A 20,451-nucleotide genomic window follows, 5' to 3' on the forward strand; every position below is an offset into this window, starting at 1 on the left:
GAGCTGAGTTCATTGGACATGAGCTCACCTTATGCACGTCACTGACAGCGTGGGAGAATTCTCCTGCACTCACCGCTTCAGCTTGAGAATTTTCCCATGCTGTCAGTGACGTGCATGAGGTGAGCCGAGTTCATTGGACATGAACTCGGCTCATCTGGATGTCGTCACAGAGAGACGCTGAGCAGCGCAAGCATGCCTGCGCTTCTCAGTGTCCGCGGCATGGCAAGCTGGATGGCAGCGTTCTGCTGCGGTCCAGCCTGTCATCTCGATGTAGCAGAGCTGAAGCTGTCGTGGGAACCATGGAAAGGTAAGGATGAGGTTGCTTTATTATTTTTCTTTTATTGCAGGAGATCGTTGGCTTCAGCTGGAATGGGCGTGATGGTAAGTATGGTTTAATTTAGAACAATAAAGGATTGTGTCTTTATTTCAATTAAAGGACTTTATTCTGGGTGTTTGTGTTTTTTTTAACTTTGACTATGGGGTTAGTAATGGGGGTGTCTTATAGACGCCTCTCCATTACTAACCTGGGCTTGATGTCAGCTGGCATTATAAGCTGACATCAACCCCAGCCCTATTACCCCCTGCCACCGCACCAGGGCAGTGTGGAAGAGCGAGGCTAAGTGCCAGAGTTGGCGCATCCTATGAATGCGCCATTTCTGGGGCGGCTGACGGCTGGTGTTTCTAGCCTGGGAGGGGGCCAATATTCATGGTACCCTTCCTGGGCTATTAATATCAGCCCCCAGCTGTCTGCCTAGCCTTTGCTAGCTATTAAATTAGGGGGGACCCCACGTCATTTTTTTGGGGGGGTCCCCCATTTTAATAGCTAGTAAAGGCTATGTATTCAGCTGGGGGCTGATATTAGTAGCCTGGGAAGCTCCGTGGGTATTACCCCCTTCCCAGGCTTCAAACATCTGCCCCAGCCGTCTGCTTAACCTCCGCTAGAGCCTAAAATTAAGGGGAACCCCACGCCAATTTTTTTAATAATAAATCCTTTATTTTAATACTAAATGACAAGTACAGTAACCAACACTGTCACTGTACTTCATATATATGTGACTGACATGTTTCTATCTATCTAATCTATGTGTGATTCTCTATTCTGTCTGTTATAAATTGTCGGGTACCGCTGCTGAATTGCCGGCCGGCTTTCTTAAAGAGACGGTGCATGAAAACACTATTATTTTTTTTGATAAATCCTTTACGCTAAATGACAAGTACAGTAAGCAGCACTTTCACTGTACTTCGTATATATGTGGCTGACATGTTTCTATCTATCTAATCTATGTGTGAAGCTCTATTCTTTCGGTTCTAAATTGTCGGGTACCGGTGTATGCCGCTGCTGAATTGCCGCTTTTCATGTTTCACTGTTGGCACTGTTCCCATCGATTTGGGCAATCACTGTAATGCCACAACCACCATGGCTGTGGCATTAAAGTGAGTGGCAGACAATCCCTGCATGATTGGTGCTCTAAATAGCGCCAGACATGCAGGACAAGCTTTTGGTGCACGAACAGTTATCGAACATAACCTCGAACAGCCGAATTTTTTGCAAATCGTTCGGGTTCGTCGAACAACTCGAACACCGCCCAAAACAGCTCGAATTTGAGATTGGCGAACAGTTCTAGTCGAACACCGCTCATCTCTAATTGTAAATGAAGTAAAATAGCTTACACTCGCACTATCAATGGATAAAGGGTAATAAAAAGGAGATTAAAACCGTGGAAGAGGAAAAGCATAGTTCTATTTCTCTGGCCTACACCAGAATCTTTTAAACAGATATATTTGTGACTGAACAGACAGGGAGACACTCAAACTGTTTTTTTTTATGTAAAAAAGACCCAAAAGTGGATAATACAGAGATTTGACCCGTGGAACTGCAAAACCTCAGTTCTATTTTTCTGGCCTACACCAGACTCTTTTAAACAGATATATTGGTGCCTGAACAGTCACAGACACACTCAATTTTTTTTTTTTTTTTTTTTTTTTTTTGGGGGGGGGGGGGGGGGGGGAATACCAAAAGGTTAATAAGACGTGTATTTGTACAGTCTGACTGAGGAAAAAAAAAATACAGGATTTAGATGAAAAAAAAAAAATTTTTTCCTGGCCCCCAAGACCGGGGTGATAAGTCCAGCAATTTGACCAGCAGGAGCACACAGGACTGTAATGCAGCGTTTGCTGGTATAACCACTGCGTCTCCTATACAGCCTGCCTGCCTGATATCTGGGATGGATATTAGTCCTGAGAAGGACAGTTTGCTTGATTTGGCAGGCTTCTGAGACCCTACACTAACTATTTCGCACTATATATCTCTCCCTAACTCAGCAGCACTGACCCTACACTGTCTGATCCGGAGCGACTGTGTCCAAGATGGCGGCGCCCAGTTTTAAATACTCGAGGTGACGCTGTGCGGCCAGCCAATCACTAATGCCCACAAACAACATGGCTGCGGCATTACAGTGACTGGCTGGCAATCCCTGCATGTTCATTGGCTCTGTAAAGAGGAGGGGGGGAGGGTTTGCCGAGGGAGATGATCCCTGTGACACCATTTCTTCCAGTCCTTATCTTTCTGCCTGACAATACTCTGCACTGTTAGTTCAGGAACTCTACCTGACCTGTGCTTAGCTTCACTCCTGACTTGAATCCTTTTCACTTGCAGGGGCGCTTCTGTGAGATATAGAACACACATACCACCTATCTCTTCGGCTCCAGCCAGACAGTAAACAACTTCCCCACAATCCCTGAGGCTCTGCTAAAACACTCCCCTGCTCCTGTGACTGTGTTAACCCCTCTAGTTGCTGGATGCTTCTGGAGCACAACACTTCCTTGCCTGCTTGTGTTACTTCTAATAGTTGCTGAATGCTTTTAAAGCAACAGCACTACTTCTGCATGTCACACGTGTTTTCATCCATTCCAGATCCTAATGCAAGTGCAGACGTGCATCAGTTGAATCCAGGTGATTGGGTGGTCATACGCAGACACATGGGAAGGAGCCTAGATCCACAATTTGATAGCCCATTCCAAGTCCAGCTGACCACATCCACCTCAGTGAAGCTTGAGGGAAAGTCCACCTGGATCCATGTCGGTCACTGCAAAAAGGTCACTACACCGGCAGAATGACTGTCCTACTAATCACCCTGCTGGGAGTAGCAGGATTATGGCACCCTACAGAGACTTTGAATAAACTTTTAAATATGGACTGGGACAACAAACTTATTCAACATCATGCTTTCCTTATAAAGGATATGGAAAGACATTCTGTAGAGCATTGAATATCGCCTGGAGTTTGCTCAGATGGCTTCCCCAAGCATGACTGTAGATCATGATATCATCCAGGTAAGCCGCTGCATACTTCTTGTGGGGAGCTAGGATCCGGTCCATGGCTCTCTGGAAGGCAGCTGGAACTCCTTGCAACCCAAATGGCATCCTGGTGTATTGCAAACACCTATCCGGGGTTGCAAAGGCTGTCTTCTCCTTGGCCTCTGGGGACATAGGAATTTGCCAATACCCTTTTGTAAGGTCAAGGGTGGTAATGTACCTGGCTGGCCGTAGCCTTTCAATTAGTTAATCTACCCTTGGCATCAAACTTAGAGACCTCATTTAGTTTCCCATAGTCATTGCAGAACCGCCATTCTCCATCTGGTTTCGGCACCAAGACTATGGGACTGGACCAGCCACTCTTGGACTTTTTAATAACACTTGTGCTTCACCTCCTTTGAGAATACCTCTTGGTCGGTTTCAGGAATCTTATAAGGCTTTAGGTTCACTTGGACATGAGGCTCTGTAAGCACCTCATGTTCTATGATCTGAGTACACCCCGGTAGATCCGAGAACAGGTCCTTGTTCCGTTGCAACAACTCTTGGCATTGTGGCTTCTGGGCACGTGACAGCAATTCTGTCACCTTGATGTCTCCCACGTCGGCTTCTGACTTCGCCACCAAACAGGGAGCTTCCACGGGCTCCCTATCTCGCCATGGCTTTATCAGGTTGACGTGGTACACCTAGTAGGGCTTCCTTCTCCCAGGTTGTTGGACCCTATTGTTGACATCGCCAACCTTTTCAACCACTTCATAGGGGCCCTGCCACTTGGCCAGGAATTTTCTCTCCACCGTAGGTACCAGAACAAGTACCCAATCCCCAGGGTTGAAGTGTTTCACCCTCGCCGACCTGTTGTACACCTTCAACTGCGCCTCTTGTGCTTTGAGGAGGTGTTCTTTCACAATGGGCATCACCTCTGCAATCCTCTCTTGCATCTGGGCCACATGTTCGATTACACTCCTTTAGGGTGTGGATTCCGCTTCCCAGGTCTACTTTGCCACGTCCAGGAGTCCACGGGGGTGTCGGCCATACAACAGCTCAAAAGGGGAGAATCCAGTAGAGACCTGTGGGACTTCTTTGAAGGAAAATAGAAGGTGTGGCAGTAGACAGTCCCAGTCCCGGCCGTCTTTCTTTATGACCTTCTTCAACATGGCCTTCAAGGTTTTATTAAACCTCTCCACCAAGCCATCTGTCTGTGGGTGGTAGACTGAGGTCCTGAGTTGTGTGATCTGCAGGATCTTGCACAACTCCCTCATTACCTTTGACATAAACGGAGTCCCCTGGTCCGTTAGGATCTCTTTAGGCAACCCCCATCCTGGAAAAGATATGGATCAACTCCCGGGCTATACACTTGGAGGAGAAGTTTGAGTGGTACGGCCTCCAGATACCATGTAGCATAGTCCAGTACCACCAGGACGTACTGATGTCCTCTGGCGGACTTGACCACTAAATTGATGGCGATGCGATTGAACGGGTCCTCAATGATAGGCAGAGGCACTAAAGGGCTACGGAAGTGAGCCACCAGGGAGGTCAGTTTACAGGTGGGACAGGACCTATAACAATTCACTATCTCTAGGTGACACCCGGGCCAGTAGAAGCTCTGAAGGATACTTTCTTGGGTTTTTTCTACCTCCAGATGACCACCTAAGACATGTGAATGGGCCATATGTAACACCTTGCGTCTGTACGTCCCTGGCACTAGTAACTGCTCGAGAACCTCACCTCTGAGCTTGGTGACCCAATATAACAACTCCCCATTTACGGCAAAGTGCGGATATCGGGTGTCAGCCCTCAGCTCTTGATCAACACCATTAAGAACATTATCAAATGCCCCTTTTGGGGTTAAGTCCCTGAGCTGGGCGGTTCCAAAGTTTCCTCCGGACACCTCCAGTTCAGGGAGGTTGATCTCCGGGGATGCTGCCTCATCCTCATCCCCAACCAGCACACAAAAAGGAAACCCGTCGGCAACGGGCTGCGATGAGGTTTATTCAGGAGCAACCTGGTGGTTGTCCGGAAAACATGGCTTCCTCCCTTTCTCCCACAGGTCCCAAAAGTTTTTGTCTATGACCACTGGGCCACAGGGTATTCCTTAGCGTCCCCACGTCCCCATGGATACAACGGACGCCAACCTTTTTCCCCAGAACTAGCTGATGAGGAATTGTGGCCCTCGCTAGGGCGAGGAATGGGATAACACATTGGATGATCATGAGGTTGCACATCCAACTTGGTGTGAACCCAGAGGCACGCAGCTGAGTAGCTTATCTGAGGAGGAAGACGAGGAGGTTACGTTGCATCCTATGGTGCCGACATGGAGTGATTCAAGCACGAGGAGCACTGCATCCCTAGCCACAACTGAGGCAGTGATCAGCAGCGGTCACAGGTCTGCAGCTCGCAGGGGCGGCAAGGGTTGCCTAGCCTGGGCCTTTTCTGAGACCGCAAAGTATGAGCCAGCTTACGTTATCTGCAAACTTTGCGATAAAAAAACTCAGTAGAGGAAAAAGTTAAATAATTTGACTACTACATACATGAACCTTCACATGTGCAATCAACATGCGTTAGTCTGGCAATCTCACTGCGATAAAATGCGGACCAGCAGACATCAACCAACATCAGCTGCCCCATCAACCACATCTGCTGCTCCTTCCTCCTGCTCTGTTACCATGCCAAGTATTGGCACGCAGGTCTCCCACTGCAGAACCTCTGCTTCTCTACCTGCTCCAGTCAGGCTGAATGACAGCCCGTCAGCTGTAACGGAAGCAGACACGCCTGCTGTGTTTGTTTCACCGAGCACACCACACGTTTCTCAATCCACCGTAACATCTGCACCTCACTCACGGACCAGCAGTTTGTCCGTTTCTCTCAGCACTGCAGCCAGCACTCGATCCCACATTTGTGGTCACGTAAAAGATTGTGTCCTCCCACACATGACAAAGCTAAGAGGTGGAAATCCACCATCTCCAATCTGTTGGCCATGGAAATGGTGGTGTGAGTCCCTAATTTTTTGAACTGTGAACACTCCTGTATGGCTGCTTTTTTAGTGAGGAGGTAACCGGAGAACCTGGGGGAAACCCCTGCAAACACGGGAAGAACATACAAACTACTTGCAGATGTTGTCCTCTATCATCATAAAGGAGTTAGCTCGTTGTCTAGGAGACCGACCACTGCTGCTGTCTACCTTGTGAACATTGTGTTGGAGCTTGCAAAGTGTCACGGGTTTACCGTGACAGAGGAGCCAGAAGACCGCAGCGTCGATTCCTCCCACTCCTGCAGTCATTAGAAAGAAGCCTTTCGCCATCATATTTATTGGTACAGGGGTTAATCTGCTCAGTTGTGAGCTTCTGGAAGCTTAACGTGATTCAGGCTCTCGACAGATTTGTCCCGTGCATCTCCCCTACTGTGATAACACTGTACCCAAACCTATCAGACTGTCGCCTACCGTAGAAACCTTGAAAAGGAAGCTGAAGACCCACTTCTTGTGACAAGTGTACAATCTATGATAAGCCTCGCTCCAGCATACAGCTGCATGACTAGCTGTCCCATCACCTACTGTATCCTCACCCATCTCTTGTAGATTGTTTGTGCGCCCTCGCGGGCAGGGTCCTCTCTCCTCTTGTACCAGTTGATTTGTCGTCGGTGACTCCTTTTCACATGTAAAGTGCCACGGAATAAATGTCGCTGTAATAGTAATAATAATTATAGAACTTGTACTCTAGGCAATTGATGGTATTTTCCAGGTGTCTATCCCTAATTTGATGTGTTTTTGCAGCTTTTAAGCCCATTTGAAGGTGTTGTGTATGCGTTTTTTTTGTCCCTCCATTGAATGCTATGGCGTTCGGTAACGTTCGACGATCATTTGACGAATAAATCGGCGAATATTGCAAATTCGACTATCGTAATCTGAATCGAATATTGAAACATTCACTCATCTCTAGTGAGGATTATGGTTGTTTTTTATTTTATTTTTTTTATTTTTTTACAGGGGACATGGGCTTCAGGGGATTAGGTGTTAAGTTTAGCCATTGCTGGTTTGAATTTATAGGGGGACCCTACACCAATTTTTTTCTTGGGTCCCCCCTGTAATTGAGCCAGTAAACAATTATTAAACAGCTGTGGGCTGTTACTAATAGCCATGACTAGTTCTATCAGCCCCCAGTGGTCGGCTTTCCCTTTGCTGGTTATAAAAGTTACGCGGGAGCCCACATCGTTTTTTATTTAGTAGATAAATCAAAGAGACAATAACACACGCAAAGCACTGATTATATAGATATCAACGACATTTTTGTAGCTATCCATCTCATATCTATCTATTCTCCCTCCTGCAAGTCCGGTGTTAAATGTTTTGCAATTAAACTTGAAAAAAATTGTTTAAATATCATTTGTGTTTTTTCTGGACACAACACAGATGCTGCATGCGGACAGCACACTGACACACGGACACAGACCACGGATCTCACCAGTACAGGAATCACCAGGATGTGTGAAGGAGGCCTAAAACTGTACTGTAATCTCTTACATGTTCTGCAGGACAGAGGTCTACCACTTTGTGGTCACTATATGGTGGTAACATCGCTCTCAGTACATTACACGGGACGGAGGCCTCTCCTACATTACACGGGACGAAGGCCTCTCCTATATTACACAGTATGAAAGGAGAGGCCTCCATCATCTTTTCATACCATGTGAAGTAGGGGAGGCCTCCATCCCGTGTAACGTAGGGGGGGCCTCCATCCCGTGTAACGTAGGGGGGGGCCTCCATCCCGTGTAACGTAGGGGGGGGCCTCCATCTCGTGTAACGTAGGGGGGGCCTCCATCTCGTGTAACGTAGGGGGGGCCTCCATCCCGTGTAACGTGGGGGGGGGCTCCATCCCGTGTAACGTGGGGGGGCCTCCATCCTGTGTAACGTAGGGGGGACCTCCATCCCGTGTAACGTAGGGGGGGCCTCCATCCCGTGTAACGTAGGGGGGGGCCTCCATCCCGTGTAACGTAGGGGGGGGGCCTCCATCCCGTGTAACGTAGGGGGGGCCTCCATCCCGTGTAACGTAGGGGGGGCCTCCATCCCGTGTAACGTAGGAGAGGCCTCCATCCCGTGTAACGTAGGAGAGGCCTCCATCCCGTGTAACGTAGGAGAGGCCTCCATAACGTGTAACATAGGAGAGGCCTCCATCCCGTGTAATATAGGAGAGGCCTCCATCCCGTGTAATATAGGAGAGGCCTCCATCCCGTGTAACGTAGGAGAGGCCTCCATAACGTGTAACATAGGAGAGGCCTCCATCCCGTGTAATATAGGAGAGGCCTCCATCCCGTGTAATATAGGAGAGGCCTCCATCCTGTGTAATATAGGAGAGGCCTCCATCCTGTGTAATATAGAAGAGGCCTCCATCCCGTGTAACATAGGAGAGGCCTCCATCCTGTGTCATATGGGAGAAGCCTCCATCATCCTATGTTACACAGTATGAAAGGATGATGGAGGCAATGGTCAGTCAAGAGATACTGATAGTATTTTCGTTTCTTCACTCATTTTGCTCATTTATAGAAATAAACCAGTAACACTTTTCTTTTTGAAATCTTACTTTGCAACATTTTTTCAAAACCTGCCTAAAACTTTTGCATAGTCCTGTGAGTATACAGTGAAATACATCACCCACGAGCAGCCATTATAGAGGAAAATTACTGTGCATGATATTTTTCACGTTACTTCTTAGTCCAGAGTAGAACAGCCCTTTACTGAATGCCATAAATTGTACTGTCTATGGGTCCTCCGTGAACAGAGGAACAGAGCTGTACAACCAGACATTTCCCACTTACCCACCGAGCGGGAGCCTTTATGTAGAGGCAGACCTCTGGAGAGACTGCATCCTTCTTATTCCCAGGGTTCATACGCAGAGAAGTCATCTGTTGGCGTTACTAGAACTTTCCATCTAAATCATTCAGCAACAGATCACTGTGACTTAACCTTCCTCTGAGGATACAATGGCTCAGAGGTGGACCTTGTCCTTCCTGCTTGCCATGAGGTTTATTATGTGATACTAAGGATCTATCACCTTGGTGTTCTCCACCTGGTCCCCGGGGACCCTCATCTGAGGACACAATGGCTCAGAGGTGGACCTTGTCCTTCCTGCTTGCCATGAGGTTTATTATGTGATACTAAGGATCTAGCACCTTGGTGTTCTCCACCTGGTCCCCGGGGACCCTCATCTGAGGACACAATGGCTCAGAGGTGGACCTTGTCCTTCCTGCTTGCCATGAGGTTTATTATGTGATACTAAGGATCTAGCACCTTGGTGTTCTCCACCTGGTCCCCGGGGACCCTCCTCTGAGGACACAATGGCTCAGAGGTGGACCTTGTCCTTCCTGCTTGCCATGAGGTTTATTATGTGATACTAAGGATCTAGCACCTTGGTGTTCTCCACCTGATGCCCGGAGACCCTCCTCTGAGGACACAATGGCTCAGAGGTGGACCTTGTCCTTCCTGCTTGCCATAAGGATTATTATGTGATACTAAGGATCTAGCACCTTGGTGTTCTCCACCTGGTCCCCGGGGACCCTCCTCTGAGGACACAATGGCTCAGAGGTGGACCTTGACCTTCCTGCTTGCCATGAGGTTTATTATGTGATACTAAGGATCTAGCACCTTGGTGTTCTCCACCTGGTCCCCGGGGACCCTCCTTTGAGGACACAATGGCTCAGAGGTGGACCTTGTCCTTCCTGCTTGCCATGACCTTTATTATGTGATACTAAGGATCTAGCACCTTGGTGTTCTCCACCTGGTCCCCAGAGACCCTCATCACACTTACCTTCCAGCCTTCACAAACTACTGGATTTATGTCTCCATGTTCTCTTCAGTAACCGGATATCAGGAACTCATGGTTCTTTAGTCCCAAAACTGGATAAATACGTTTCCCTTCTCAGTACTGGCCGGTACCAAAGGAAACATTCACAGACAGATGTCCTTCTCGTGTTGTCACCTATAACGGGACTTTCAGCCATATGTATTTGTATTTCAGCTGAAGCAGTGAATTAACTGAACTCTAAATAACTAACAGAACCTGAAGGCCCCAATGCTGAATGAGAAGAGCGTATGGCTTGTTCTCTTAGCGACATCTCACCTGGCCGCTCGTCTGTAGGAATCTCCTCCTTATACGGACGGTCTCCCCGCTCATGGGTCTCCAGAGTGTCGATGTTGGGTAGAGATTCACCTTGATTCAAGAGCTGTGGATAAACAGTGGAAAAGTCACAGTTGGGAGAAGTCGATTAAATGACTGACCAGAAAAGGTCAATTATCACCAAAAATGGCAGGAGAGGTCCTCAACAATAAGTGTCTCCAGGTCTCCTGATAAACTTGAATGATCAGAGAAAATCGCCAGATTGGTGTCATCAGACTACACACTACGCAGATATGGAACAGGTCAATGAGAGGAAGGTACTACATGATAGTACCGATAATGGCCAACACGGTATGCTGCTCATTGGATCGCGGAAGATCAGGATTCCCTCTGACTTCCAAAAAATATTCTTGTCGAAAAGAGAATTGTTTTATAGCACTCTGCACACATAGGCAAGACCCTCAAAATGTAAAAGGGCCTCACCATAAACAGGCCACCCTGCCTGGAGACAGAAATGTTATTACACAACGAATCAGGGCCTAAGTCTGACGTTTCGCCTGCCGATTTAATGAAGGTGTGCGCTTCTTAATGGATTGGCTATATCTATCAAACTGCAACGGGCCAGCGCCATAAATGTAAACCGACCGGGGGCTGCCGTTTATTTCTGAGAAAATTCAGGCCACTTGTATGACTAAAATTATGAGTTTGCACTTAGACGGGCCCCATAGTCCAGCAATGGCATAAAAAAAAAAAAAATTTGCAAACTTAAAAAAAAAAAAAGTAAAGAGAAAAAGCTATAGGAACAATAGCAGTGATACCAAAGGGAATCATGAAAAATATTCAAGTGTCGATGCAAAACACAAGGAAACTACACAAGTGATCTAGTCTGAACCATAAACTGCCAGAAGACCACCTCCCTGCTCTTATAGGCGATTTGCTTTCCAATTAGGATGTGGCTATTAAGATATGGGAAGAACACTATGAGTCACCCCTGAGGAAGCCACATGTGGCGTGGCGATACGCGTGTGCTTTAGAGGAAGAAGGGGTTAAACCTGCGCTGCCGATAAACCTGTGCTGTCAACAATAAACTACATTCAGGTTTCTTGTTTCATTTGTCTACGACTCTGATCGGCAGCGCAGGTTTAACCCTTCTTTTTCTGGAAGCACTTATCTTCCGCCCTGCAGGTCTGCGGTAATCGTTTCTCAAGCAACATCTGTGGTTGTGGATGCACAACCTAAACCAGGTGAGCAATTTCTGAACCTTTTATCCCAATTTCTGCCGGATAAGACCCTACTGCACTATTATCTTTCCGCTCTTTTATCCTGGCGATACGTGTGGGAGATACAGATCCCTACCCCCCCAGGGGCGCTGGGTCTTATCTGCTCTTTATGGCTTGATGTTATGCTGTGTGGTCCTCATCACTTCCTCTGCCGGGGAACCTACGTTTAGGGAAGATGGCAGCATTTCTGCCCACTTATCGCTGTAAACCATTTGTGTTTCCTTGAGTTTCGCATTGAAGCTTTAATATTCTTGTATTTGTCACGATACTGGTAGAGTCACTGCTATTGTTCACATCGCCCTTGGGCTTTTCTTTTGGTCCATGCATTTGAAATATCAACAATCGCTGCAGCCCCAGAGTGACCTGGCATTACGTCTTCATGAGGCTATCCCCTACGTTGTTGCTCGCTGCCCCCAGCATCAGTATTGTGTCTGTCTCACGTACGCGTGGCTGGCATAACAACCTCAGGGAAGGTCACTTCTCTGCCCGATAAGCTGCACATTAGTGGTAGCTAAAGTCTAGGACTGTGGCCACTGCTGCCGAGGAGTATGGGTAGACGTGTGTACAGCTCCTGATATGACGGAGGTTTATAGCCTGCACCCAGTCATTAAAAAGGAAATTCACTCTGCGACCCCAATGAGGAAAGAACTGAACCAGATACCAGTGTCCATTATTACTAATATCAAAGAATCAGTAAGAGCGGGTATTCCTAAAGAAGGCAGAGCAAGACGACGTCCGTGCCCCACCAGGCGGCGCAAGACGACGTCCAGGCCCCACCAGGTCGGAGCAAGATGATGTCCAGGCCCCACCAGGTCGGAGCAAGACGACGTCCAGGCCCCACCAGGTCGGAGCAAGACGACGTCCGGGCCCCACCAGGTCGGAGCAAGATGACATCCGGGCCCCACCAGGTCGGAGCAAGACGACGTCCAGGCCCCACCAGGTCGGAGCAAGACGACGTCCGAGCCCCACCAGGCGGTGCAAGACGACGTCCGAGCCCCACCAGGCGGTGCAAGACGACATCCGGGCCCCATCAGGTCGGAGCAAGACGACGTCCGGGCCCCACCATCTGCAAAGTACATACGAAAATTCTCACATCCCTTCCACCCCCCAATCGCCTGATCCCAATGACTCCTTACAATAAGTTCCAAATGAGTCAATCGAGTAGCTAAGTATTGCTGCAGCCATATAAAGCATTGTGTAACCCACAACCACGTCCATGAAAACTCCCCCCTCTGCTGCACCTCCCCCAACAACTAGGGCGCTCCATGCACAGAAGATCAAAATCGGGATGAAAAGCTTGTGCGGAATAAGTCAGGGGCAGCCCGGCTCCATCTGTTCAACCAAGTTACTAACTTGGTACAAAAGATGGAGGCAGTGGGCAGCTGATGGATTTAGCTACACGGAAGGTCCTTCAATGGCATCCCTTGTAAGAGTTTCTACCACACAGGAGCACTGTCCTTCAGAATTAGTAATGTAGAAACAATCTTTCTCATGAGGCGCGGCGCTCGGATTGTAGAGATCCCCGTCTGGGAGACATTAGGACAGTAATAAAGAGGTGGTTATCCGGCAACTTGTGAAATTTACTTAAAAAATAGCCTTTATTTTGAAAAAATTAAAACCATGAGACCATGGTGCAAATAAAAGCGTACAGAGGCTGACGCGTTTCGGATACGTAGATCCTTACTCATAGCATAATACAATGTTGAAATGGAAAAACTTTTAAAGGCATATGGAGAAAGCAGCCGCCCCCCGACATCACCTGTTCAGAAGCTCAATTACCCATGAGTCCAGAGTCTCAGAAACCTCCGTTTTAACCCTAAATGAACTGACTGTTTCTATTTAAAAGGGAAAAAAAAAAAGTGGAAAGTTGCCAAACAATTAGAAACTCCATAAATATAACTCGCTAAATATAAGTCACATAGTATCAACCTAGAAACAGAGAGTTATAATGAATATAGCAGGAGATCAGCTGGTGTAAAACAGTGCAGGTGGAAATAACCGGAATATTAATACAAATACATGAATTCATTTCTCATATTTAACCCTGTCCCCACCACGATGAGATATAGGGACAGTTTCCAATGCACTTACACGTAAGCAGCCGATATTACCTCCATGTTCATGCAAGAAATGCCTGGAGGCTCCTGACAAACTGCGGGTGGTGGGATCTACGGGTAGTGGGATTCAGGACATCGTATATGTGTAATGATAAACTACGGGTGGTGGATTCAGGACATCGTATATGTGTTCTGATAAACTGCGGGTGGTGGGATCTACGGGTGGTGGGATTCAGGACATCGTATATGTGTAATGATAAACTACGGGTGGTGGATTCAGGACATCGTATATGTGTTCTGATAAACTGTGGGTGGTGGGATCTACGGGTGGTGGGATTCAGGACATCGTATATGTGTTCTGATAAACTGCGGGTGGTGGGATTCAGGACATCGTATATGTGTTCTGATAAACTACGGGTGGTGGGATTCAGGACATCGTATATGTGTTCTGATAAACTGCGGGTAGTGGGATTCAGGACATCGTATATGTGTTCTGATAAACTGCGGGTAGTGGGATTCAGGACATCGTATACGTGTTCTGATAAACTGCGGGTGGTGGGATTCAGGACATCGTATACGTGTTCTGATAAACTACGGGTGGTGGGATTCAGGACATCGTATATGTGTTCTGATAAACTACGGGTAGTGGGATTCAGGACATCGTATATGTGTTCTGATAAACTGCGGGTAGTGGGATTCAGGACATCGTATATGTGTAATGATAAACTACGGGTGGTGGGATTCAGGACATCGTATATGTGTAATGATAAACTGCGGGTGGTGGGATTCAGGACATCGTATACGTGTTCTGATAAACTACGGGTGGTGGGATTCAGGACATCGTATATGTGTTCTGATAAACTGCGGGTGGTGGGATTCAGGACATCGTATATGTGTAATGATAAACTACGGGTGGTGGGATTCAGGACATCGTATATGTGTTCTGATAAACTGCGGGTGGTGGGATCTACGGGTGGTGGGATTCAGGACATTGTATATGTGTTCTGACAAACTGCGGGTGGTGGGATTCAGGACATCGTATATGTGTTCTGATAAACTGCGGGTGGTGGGATTCAGGACATCGTATATGTGTAATGATAAACTACGGTTGGTGGGATTCAGGACATCGTATATGTGTTCTGATAAACTGCGGGTGGTGGGATTCAGGACATCGTATATGTGTTCTGATAAACTACGGGTGGTGGGATTCAGGACATCGTATATGTGTTCTGACAAACGTTTTCTCACAGTGCGGCTTGTGGACCCGACATACTGTTTATTACACTGTGTACAGAGAATCACATACACAATGATTACTGCCGCAGTTCATAAATGTCACTAGATGGTATGTCTGTCCCTCATTATTAATTACCTGCATTATTTTACACGAGCAATTTTCCAAAATGTTTTTTTTTCTCCCTTTTAAATAGAAACAGTCAGTTCATTTAGGGTGAAAACGGAGGTTTCTGAGACTCTGGACTCATGGGTAATTGAGCTTCTGAACAGGTGATGTCGGGGGGCGGCTGCTTTCTCCATAAGCCTTAAAAGTTTTTCCATTTCTACATTGTATTATGCTATGAATAAGTATCTATGCATCTGAAACGCGTCAGCCTCTGTACACTTTTATTTGCACCATGGTTTCATGGTTTTAATTTTTTCAAAATAAAGGCTATTTTGTAAGTCACTTTCACGAGTTGCTGGATAACCACCTCTACATCACTGTCCTTCAGAATTAGTATGTCTACTCATTCATCATGAATCTAAAGCCCTCAGGAAGCAATTCCCCAGGTAAAGCCCAATTGGCTTTGTAAAACCCCTTACAATAATTTGCACTTGCCATAACATGGACAGACATGAAGGTGGTGACATAAACCTCTTCGCACACAGTGGTTGCCAGCTGTGTCGTACTTCTGACTCCTGGCTGGAACACCAGCAATTGCCACCAGTTCTGACTGCTGCTCGGCAAAAAAACACTTAAATTGGTCAACCGGCGAACAAGGTAGATTTTAATCAATGGATCTTGGAATTCTAACAAGTTCCACAATTGGATGTGTTCCTGGGCTGAGATATCTTATACATGTGCCCCTGCTGTGCACTGTGTAATGGCCGTGTCTGAGCACGTAGAGTTGCTGCAGCTCAGAGTAGCACATGCACATATCCTGGCCAGGGATGGAAGAAGACGACACAGCTGGGGCTGCAGCTGCTTCTTTCTGTGACGTAACAATTCCCTCCATGTTTTACCACAGGAATGAGTGTTTCTCTCTCGTCACCAATCCAGTTTCTCTCAGGACTAAATCCCACCTGCCATCTCCTCCACCCACCACAGTCAGCAGACAGACCAGAATTATCAAGGTATTTATGCAAGAAAATTGTCAAAAAAGCTTGGAAAATTTTCAAAATCTCTGCACAACTCGGAATTGTGCAAAAACTGTGCTACTAATAACATTATCAAACCAATTTCTCCCAAATCCGCCAGAATGTGTATCAGGTCAGGGGCATGACGACACAGCTAGACTAATTCATGATGTTCCTTAAACCAGAAATCTTACTCCAGTCAGTGACGCACGGAGGAAAATTCAACTTTTCAGATGATCCTGATTCACGACGAGGCCTGAGCATCTTAATGAATCAGGAGCATCGGACTCTACCAAACCCCCTCATCAAGACTGGCATGAAAGTCACTGATCTTGATGAACCGGGGCCATGAAGTCTGCTGACCCGACCCTCTACAGATTCCTTATTATCCAAAGAGAAAACAAATACTTAACAGCCAACCTCATGGTCCCCTCCACCTACCGTGTGATCCTTTGGAAGAAGATCATGGGGATATGACTCTGGTGGAGGCCTTTCAGCGGATCCAACTGGAGGAAATGGGGGATCGTCTGAATCTTCTCCACAATCCAATAATGGTGGGACGTGTAACCATCCATATCTACCTGGTGACGTAGGCCGGTGCTCCCCCGATACAATGTTCATATACAGATCCCGATGTCCTTCTACATAATCCCACTCCTCCATGGAGAAATAGAGAGCGACGTCCTGACACCGGAGAGGAACCTGACAACCAACGAGAGCGACATCACCCAGAATCCTCCAGTGTATACTGTAAAATCTCCCAGCAGTCTCCTCTCTGCTCATCACCCAGAATCCTCCAGTGTATACTGTATAATCTCCCAGCAGTCTCCTCTCTGCTCATCACCCAGAATCCTCCAGTGTATACTGCATAATCTCCCAGCAGTCTCCGCTCATCACCCAGAATCCTCCAGTGTATAATCTCCCAGCAGTCTCCTCTCATCACCCAGAATCCTCCAATGTATACTGTATAACCTCCCAGCAGTCTCCTCTCCGCTCATCACCCAGAATCCTCCAGTATATACTGTATAATCTCCCAGCAGTCTCCTCTCCTCTCATCACCCAGAATCCTCCAGTGTATTCTGTATAATCTCCCAGCAGTCTCCTCTCTTCTCATCACCCAGAATCCTCCAGTGTATTCTGTATAATCTCCCAGCAGTCTCCTCTCTGCTCATCACCCAGAATCCTCCAGTATATACTGTATAATCTCCCAGCAGTCTCCTCTCCTCTCATCACCCAGAATCCTCCAGTGTATACTGTATAATCTCCCAGCAGTCTCCTCTCTGCTCATCACCCAGAATCCTCCAGTGTATACTGTATAATCTGCCAGCAGTCTCCTCTCCTCTCATCACCCAGAATCCTCCAGTGTAGACTGTATAATCTCCCAGCAGTCTCCGCTCATCACCCAGAATCCTCCAGAGTATACTGTACAATCTCCCAGCAGTCTCCTCTCATCACCCAGAATCCTCCAGTGTATACTGTATAATCTCCCAGCAGTCTCCTCTCTGCTCATCACCCAGAATCCTCCAGTGTATACAGTATAATCTCCCAGCAGTCTCCTCTCTGCTCATCACCCAGAATCCTCCAGTGTATACTGCATAATCTCCCAGCAGTCTCCGCTCATCACCCAGAATCCTCCAGTGTATAATCTCCCAGCAGTCTCCTCTCATCACCCAGAATCCTCCAGTGTATACTGTATAATCTCCCAGCAGTCTCCTCCCTCTCATCACCCAGAATCCTCCAGTGTATAGTGTATAATCTCCCAGTAGTCTCCTCTCATCACCCAGAATCCTCCAGTGTATAATCTCCCAGTAGTCTCCTCTCATCACCCAGAATCCTCCAGTGTATAATCTCCCAGTAGTCTCCTCTCATCACCCAGAATCCTCCAGTGTATAACCTCCCAGCAGTCACCTCTCCGGTCAGCAGCTCGGTGATCTTGCTGGCGAGTTCTAGGATCTTCGTCTCAGGTATTGGTGAATGCAGAGATTCTGTGGTAAGGGTCTTGCTCTGTCCTGTGGACCCCTGGAGATGGATGTTGGGGGTCACATAGTCACTCAATCTCTTCCTCACTATCGTGTAATCCTGTGTATAGAGAGATAGGAGAAGAGCCGATCATAGATTTTGAGCACATGCCCATGTGTCACATTCAATAACTATTTCGAGCTCTATGTGCTTCTCTTCAATATTAGGATGAGCTTACTATGCAACAAGATTTTGGGTAAAAAAAAAAATCTTTATTTAAAAGTAAGAGAATCAAGATATGATCTGAAGTAGAACAGTGTTTGCAGGTGTTTATTGAATGCACTTACACATTCTTCATGTCGCAATATTGCAGTAGGATTTCCAGGGACAATGGGCTCCTACCCTGTCCCTCAAGCTAGGAGGACCCAAGGCTATCCCGGCCCCCAGATTACCCCTTGTGGTGCAGATGCCGGGGTCTCATACCTCGCTATACTTCTATATGCACGCATCGCTTTCCATCCCCACCCCGGGAGGTATGAGACCAGGGGCGGACAAACCGCCGATGCAGGGGGGCTCTTGCGGGCTGGCTGATAATGAGGGCAATCTGGCCTGCTCCTTGCAGCCCCAGGCTCCGGGGGCCCATGGCCAGATTGCCCTCATCATATGAGGTGGGCATGGAGCGATCCCTGCAGCTCCACTGCTGACAGGGGGAAAATGGCAGTGGAGCTGCAGAGATCCATCCTCACCTCTGCTTCCTGGTTTCCCGGTGCTTCCTCCCTGACACAGGCCCGCACTGCTTGATGACGTCATTATGCAGCGCGGACCTGTGTGTCAGGGAGAAAGTTACCGGAGACGAGCAGGATGCTGCAGGGGAGCGAGCTGAGGTAAATTGTGTTTTTTAGTTTTTTTAACTGAACCTGGGGAAGCTGGGGAGAGGAACAGGAGAATGACGGCGGGTGCCGGGACAGAGCATTGATTGGGATTTCACTTTGCTTGTACTGTAAAGCCTTGTATATTTTCCGTGAGCACATAGCCAATTGGGGAGAGTCGCAGAGACTGAATCATGTATATTATTGGCCGGTGGAGATTATAGTTAATGGGGGGCACAGTGCTGCTTATCACTTTATATTTTGATTACTAAGTGGGTAATAGTATATTAATGGGAGGGGGGTACATAACTGTATTCAGGGGCGCAGTGTAGGGGAGACACATGTATATATACAATATATGTGACCTTGTTATTTTCTAGGCTGGAGATCATTGTGACAAGACGATTCGTGGCTGGGAGATGTGGACATGAAGGTCTGACCAGACGGAGAAGAAGAAGCAGCAGAAACCGTCTCTGATCAGATGAGACGTCAGCGGTAAGTGCCTGGATGTAAATATTATTCTGTATCTGCACTGTGTGACTAGGAGTGATAATGTTATCTGTAAAATCCCTCAGGCTGCATTCTCACACTTGTGTGAGAAATGTCTGTGTGCTGCCAGATTTTTTTATCGGATGGTACACGGACTCGTAGAGTTTTATAGATCCATTCACACATCCATGAAATTCACGGATCTGAGAATGAGATCTAAGAGGGTCAGAGAATGTCCTGTTCTGATCCGATTTTGAGGATTAGCATAGAACATGCCCAATGCGTCTGTAAAACAGGGCAGCACACCGACACTGTACACAGATACAGGAATGTAGCCTTATTATGTATAGCATACTCCCTTAGTATATAGTGTACTCACTTATTATGTATAGCACAGTCCCTTAGTTATAGTTTCCTCTTTTATTATGTATAACACCGTCCCTTATTACCTACTATCCTCTCTAGTTATATATGGTGCCGTCTCTTATTATATAACTTCCTCTGCTGTTCTGTACAGTGCTGTCCCTTACATAGCGTATTCTTGGTATTTTTGTCAGTCACAGCGGCCTCTCTTTATTACATAGTCGTCTCGTGTTAGATATAAAATGACGGCTGATGGGACAGCCGGTAACCAGAAGACGAGTCCATCACCTCCTCCATCAGAAAAGAAGCTTTCCCTTCCTCCATCAGCCGTCACTGCATTATAAATCTAACAAGAGAAGATGGTATGTAAAAAAGAACAGGGATCTATAAATAATCCAATATGTAAGGGACGGTGCTGTACATAACAAGAGAGGGTACCGTGTAATAAGGGACGACCATATACATAATAAAGGAGGCTATGTAAGGTGTGTGTGTGTGGCTACATATACACATACATCTGAGCTTTGTCGCTATAAAAAGTGGGGGGCCCAGAAATATTTCTTGCACAGAGGCCCCAAGCAGTCAATGTCCGCCCCTGTATGGGACAGAAGTGTATGAAATATTACAAACCGGACAGACAGAGGAAAACAAACCATACAAA

General features: G+C 47.1%; 1 protein-coding gene across 1 annotated transcript in view; it reads right to left on the minus strand.

The window, feature by feature from the left end:
* The window catches only part of LOC141258707 (uncharacterized), an 88,638-nt gene that overhangs the window by 39,616 nt on the left and 28,571 nt on the right, over positions 1-20,451 (minus strand). Inside the window, exons 2-4 of the mRNA XM_073673729.1 lie at positions 18,019-18,189; positions 16,552-16,812; positions 10,422-10,524 (exon numbers count right to left, since the gene is read on the minus strand). Coding sequence (XP_073529830.1) covers positions 10,422-10,524; positions 16,552-16,812; positions 18,019-18,189 — 535 coding nt within the window. The remainder of the gene's footprint in view (positions 1-10,421; positions 10,525-16,551; positions 16,813-18,018; positions 18,190-20,451) is intronic.

The sequence above is a fragment of the Phyllobates terribilis genome, unplaced genomic scaffold (assembly GCF_046119375.1).
Source record: "Phyllobates terribilis strain yellow unplaced genomic scaffold, ASM4611937v1 Scaffold_3__8_contigs__length_932513732, whole genome shotgun sequence".
Classification (NCBI taxonomy): Eukaryota; Metazoa; Chordata; class Amphibia; order Anura; family Dendrobatidae; genus Phyllobates; species Phyllobates terribilis.